At 39.9% G+C, this 6,000-nt stretch overlaps 1 protein-coding gene across 6 annotated transcripts in view; it reads right to left on the reverse strand.

Moving 5' to 3' along the window:
• Ntng1 (netrin G1) overlaps window positions 1-6,000 on the reverse strand; it is a 335,480-nt gene that overhangs the window by 45,427 nt on the left and 284,053 nt on the right. For 2 of the 6 annotated variants that reach the window (XM_013031868.1, XM_013031866.1), the window contains one exon: window positions 4,519-4,653. The exons of the other annotated variants lie outside the window; for them this stretch is intronic. In XM_013031868.1, coding sequence (XP_012887322.1) covers window positions 4,519-4,653 — 135 coding nt within the window. The remainder of the gene's footprint in view (window positions 1-4,518; window positions 4,654-6,000) is intronic. 6 annotated transcript variants of the gene reach the window in all.

The raw sequence follows: 6,000 nt of genomic DNA on the forward strand, positions 1-6,000 counted from the left end.
CTGCAGAAAACTCTGCCAGTAAGCCTTCATAGACTTAATTAATCAGACCACTGAGCCTCCTACTGAACAATCATTTCCTTGCTGATGGCAGTGCATGTCCTGATCCCACTTAAGAACCTATATTCTGATACTATAGACCACCTCTAGCAATTGCATTTCAGCCTCCTTCTTGCCATGAGTCCGTCATTGTCATAGTTTGATTCCAATGTCATAGCATTTACCTTATATCACCAAATCTTGTGGCTTTAGATATGCAGACTGAGTTCTGAAAATATCACTAATATTCACACAAGTTAGGTAGAGATGAATAACCATTGATGGTTTTTCACAAAAAATGCATGCTTTTCCAGTGTATCTTAGGAATGTCCTCCAGGAAGACCTTGTCACAGGCTTCATTTGTTCTACAAGTGGCTACTTCTGTCCTACTCAAAAGAAAATCACAAACCGACACCCATACCTTTTAGTTCTGATAACAAGGATTAACTCTTCTTATTTTATGTGAAACATGGAATCTGTTTTCCATTTTAAAAGGTTCAGTTTTGTTCTTCTCTGACTTCACAACACACATTTAAAATATCTTTTTTTCTCAATGTTTTATTCTTTTTTTGGGGGGGCAACTTTTGGCACTAATTTATATCCTGCCAGATCTACTTGAAATTTGTTTTACTTCTGTTTTCTTTCTGAGATTATTTTATCCCATGTAAAAACCATTTAGTTTAGTAATTATTAAGTGTTCCACCTTTTCTGTCAAAGAGACTAGCTTACATTTACAGAGCACAGAATTGGAAGTAAGAGTCTCATAGTTGTTTCTGCCTGGGCTGACTTCAGGTGATGATCTTTAGATCTCTACTTCCTAAGCAGCTAGGATTACCGACTGGCATAAGCCGCCAGCACCCAGCACTGTGGTTAGTTTCTATAGCTAAAATTTTTGGGGTGAGCTCTTTTTCAGTGTTTTGTCCCAGCACTGTTTCTAATCAATGGGCTTTTTAGCCCTACATATATAAGCTGGTACTTCACTAGTTACTAATCTTAATTCACATTCTGCAATAATATTCTATGGTAAACTTTTAACCTGGGTTCTTGGTTTTTGTTAAACAATTTGAGCACAGTCCTGAGTAATAATAAATCAGGGTTTGCTATGCCCCTAGAACATCACTTTCATTCTACATAAAAAAGACAAATAATTTCTTCTAAATGTTACAGGTACTAATGTATAGAAGTGGGATTCAAACCCAGGTCTGTGGGAATTAAGAACCCATCCAAAGAGAACACTCACTGTGCTCTACTCACAGGATACAGAACACGGCAGTAACCAGATCCTTTTATTCTCTTTTCTGAAGCCCAGTCCCATTTGGATGGCAGCTCCATGATCCTCTCTAAGTCTGGGGTGGTGGTGTTGGTGGTGCTGGGAATGGATTCCTGGGCCAGGGATCTCCCAGACTTCCTGAAATCTGCCATGGGCCTTCCCAGGCAATGCTACATGATTGTCTAATTATACCCTGCTCCTCACTACCCACATTGCTGGGAGAATACGGATGATCCAGCAGCTAAAGGAGTGTCATGGTAGGTTGCCTCTATCAACTGACTCAGTATTATGATAGGTGATGGATTAATAAACATTTTCTAAACTCTTCTTATTGTTGCAAATATAAATACAATCTAAATATCCCTCACATTCTCTCTTCCTTTACCATCCCCATTCAAACAACCACACCCACCTCTGCCACACACACATACACACACACACACACACACACACACAAAAACACAGATTACTGACTAGTCATATCAAAAGGCTTACATGTTTTTGAGGTATGGTTGGTGTGTTAGTTGATGCACCTTTCCTCATTTTTTTCCATTTTTAATCTTGGGAAGCTCCTCCTCATCCTTCAGTACTTCATTCACAAGCCAATTTAGGCTTCACCAATAAACAGGTATGTGCATTTATCCTTCTTAATTCTGATTTCTTTCTATCATAATTGGGTGGATCCCAACCCAGCGTGTCATTCAAGATGCTGAACCCCATGTCCACATATCCATAGCAGCAATTACCTTTTCATCTTTAGCCTCTGCCATGAGCCCAATGCCTAGGTCTAGCACATACTCCATGTGCTGACTCCCTTCATCCTAGCAATGCACATAACTGGCACTGGGAGTGGTATAGCTGAGGCACAGAGGGATTTGTGATTTGTACATCACAGACATAAACTAATTTTCTGATTTCAGAAAGGAACATTTGGTGATACTTCAACTCTTTCTAATACACCAATAACTCATACAGAAACAACGAACTATTCCCTGATTGGGTTACATTTCTCCATGACAATATTGATTTATTTCTTCCCCCAAGTCTTACCCTGATTATACTTCAAGAGCCGATCCATTCTCCCTCTGCAAGAGATCAACATAGACTTTCTGCTGGAGAATAGTGTCTTAATCAACAGCCTCTTTATTCTTTATGCCTTAAGTCTTAGTGTTAGTTTCAATCTTTCTGTCTCTCTTTTCTCCTTCAGACTGATTACAAACTCAAGGCCTCAGTATTCAGCTGTTCTAGGACTGACAGTTCCTCTCTGAGTTCTGCCTCCTTATATGATTCCTGGGACACATTCTTAGGGAACAGTACTTTCTGTGAACCTATAGCAAGCAGGATATCCAAGCCAGGGTCTTTCCCAGAACTCCTAGGTAAGTATGGCCATGACTGAAGCTCATGAGACTATGTCTGGAAGGTCCTCATCGGTGTGACCAGAGACCTCAGCTCCTACATCTTGAACCCCACCATAATTTTGATTGACTCAATGACCAATATCTCCACTTGTCGCTAACCTTCACTGCTGCCCATAGCATTTCATATCGCCTTCACATTGGGTATAAATGTAGCTGCCAGGTAACTATAAGTTCCATAAGGAGCCAAGAAAGTAGTCTCTCAGTTTCTAGAATTTTCTATGCAGAATCGATCATATGGAATTTATTTTATGCACTGTAGAAGTTATTATGATCTAGAAATAGCATGTAATTTTCTATAGGGGTTGGTTCTAGACAGTTCCTGCATGTTGGCTTTTTTTTCCAAGTGAAAATAAAACAAAAAAGAATTGCGAGCTGAATCCATCATGTGGTAGACACAAGTGGCTGCCAGGTCTTGTAATAAGGCTGGTTTTAATTGGAATGATCTATAAATGTGACACACACATTTGAGCTGAATGCAGTGGTCCATGCCTACAATCCCAGCCACTCAGGAGATGATTTGGAGGATAATAATTTGTAGAGATTCTGGGAAAAAATATTAGATTTCCCCCTCATCTCAATAAAATAGCTGAGTGTGACAGCATGCAATTGTTATCTCAGCTATGTGGGAGAGAAGTAGAAGGGCTGCAGCCCTGGCTGGCCCAGGCCAAAACATTCAAGGCCATACATGAAAAATAAGTAAAGCAAAATCAGGTAAGTGTGTGACTCAAGCAAGTGTGAGGCCTTGGGTCCAAACCCTTAAACCTCTGAAAATGAATCTCAAAAGTCTTCTTTCAAAGATCATGGAAAGTAGAAAATACATTTCCAGAAAGTTTTTATATTAATTATATTAATTATACGTGGAAAATATAATACACATTGTATTTTGTGTCTAATAAAAGAAGCTACAACAATGCCAAGATGGGTCTTGTTTTCAATTTTCTTATTATGAAGATCACAATGCATCCCAGATTACCTATGTAGCTTGCACGATCTTCTTTTGGAATTCCCTCTGACACCTTGAGCTTAGTTAATCTCTGGAAGCTTCCCAACAGTTGCAATGGAAAATAAGTACAGAATTACAAGGCAGAGAAGGCTGTGAATGACAGGAGGAAGCTCCTGGCAGAAACATTTACATTTCTGTTCCATTTACAAACTGACCTGCTACCTGCCTTGCCAGGCTTTTGGGAAGACCCTCATGGTCTCCAGAGAAATGAGGCTGAACCAAATGGCATCTGTCTCCTACTTGCTGAGTGACACCTAACCTCAAAGGCTTAAAAATCAATATTGATCTTTGTCATTTATGTTCACTTGGCATTTAAATATCCCTCAGATTTATTACCTTCAGGTTAAGATTCAGTGATGGCTTTGATAGCCAAGTGGTGGAAATAAAGTATGTAGATATCATTTAATTTATGAACTCTATAGCTTCAGGGTAGCTTTGAGTTCAAGAAATATATTGACTCCATATACATTACCCTTCATTTTGTGGTGAGGATTTCCAAGACGGATCCCTATTGTGTGATTTAATTTATGGTCCGGCCAGGTACACGCATCCCCATACAATATTTCAGTATAAGTTGCACCAGCCATCAGAGAGAGATGAAATTTGGGCTTCCGAGAAACCAGCTCGATTGGATCACTCTTCTCCATGCAGGCTGGGGTACAAAGTAGCCCCCTTAAAGCTTGTCAGCGGTTTGGGTCTTTTTCTGCTCTGAGAAGCTGCACGCGCATCAGCCTAGACAAGCAGAATCAGCCATGCTCAGCAGGCAGAGGGCGGCTCCCGGAGTTACTTACGTTGACAGCCGTGGTGCCAGGAATTTCCCGGCAGACACTCATCACACTTAGGCCCTGTAGTTCCAGTCTTACACTCACAAAATCCTGAGCCATTACAACGATCATGGATTGAGCCAAAACGGTTACAATAACATTCTGTAGAAACAAGATAACATACAGGCTGGGGACAAGTCCACATGGCTTAGAGGTTAGCAGCAGCGCAGCGGCACTTACTTAAAAGGCATCGCTTACTTAAAGAAAGATGTCCCTTAATGAAATGCTCTGGCAATAACGACTCTTTCAGAAGCACTCGTTTCTTTGCTCAGCCTTCTATGATATCATTTTTTATGAGAGGGGAGGAAATCAGCTGAAAACTTTCAAGGAAATAAGACATCATGCTCTTCAGCGGTAACAGATCGTAATGGAGATTCCATTTGTTAGGCTGTTTTGAGATGGTTTAATGAACTCCACGAGAAGTTTGTGTATCAAGGATAAATCAATATGCCATCAGTGTAAAATCTGTTTTAAATTATTAAAATGGGCTTATCTGTTACACTCAATATTTGAGAACTGCTGAGCATTTAAAATGTGTACTATGAATGCACTTTGCTCATTCAAAGGCAGTTTTGCTTTATGATTTGGGACAGTGCCTTAACTTATTTATGGCACACTGTTTTCTGATGAGCTCTTAGATGTTGCATTTGCTCAGCAGAGTTGGTATAGCTCTTATGCAGCTCAGATGAATGATCATGAAAAGCATTCATAATTCCCAATAAATTTCCACATAGATATAATTCCAGATGTGCATTTTTCATGATCATTTTTGTTGGCAGGGCAATACCATTTTGCATAATATGAAGTAAATGGAATGCCTTTTGATTCCTCATCCATTCTTATATAGGATAGTTTACTTCTGGAGCTCTATTACATGGAAAGCTAGAGGGAGAAGTGGGAATTCCTTAGGCTTTCATTAGCTGGAAGGTTGACACGTGTCATTTGTAACGTAGTTATTTGTGGGCCAAAGTTCCTTTGTGAGCCAAAGACTGCATGATTGCACTATGCAGTCTTTGGCAAATTATTCTTCCTCACTGTTCTGCAATTTCCTCTGTTTTAATATAGAGCCACTATTTTTTTTTCTGGCTAAAATTGAAAGACTATCATATAGCCAATAAACCAAGCTGCCTACCTACTTATGTCCTGAGAGGTTCAGTTGAATCAAATTTACTGCCACAGATTAATATGCTACCCAGGGCCTTTGATCTGACTTTGTGTTCTTGAGGCCAATTAGATATTTTCCAAGAATTCAGACCACCTTAAAATTACGATGTATTTCATGTCAAGTTGAGTTTTGAATTCAGAATTCTTTTTTTTTTTTTTTTTGGCAGTCATGGGGCTTGAACTCTGGGCCTGGGCGCTGTCCCTCAGTTCTTCAGCTCTAGGCGAGCGCTCTACCACTTGAGCTACAGCGCCACTTCCTGTTTTCTGGTGGTTTATTGGAGATAG

Source organism: Dipodomys ordii, unplaced genomic scaffold (assembly GCF_000151885.1).
Source record: "Dipodomys ordii isolate 6190 unplaced genomic scaffold, Dord_2.0 Scaffold146, whole genome shotgun sequence".
NCBI classification, from domain to species: domain Eukaryota; kingdom Metazoa; phylum Chordata; class Mammalia; order Rodentia; family Heteromyidae; genus Dipodomys; species Dipodomys ordii.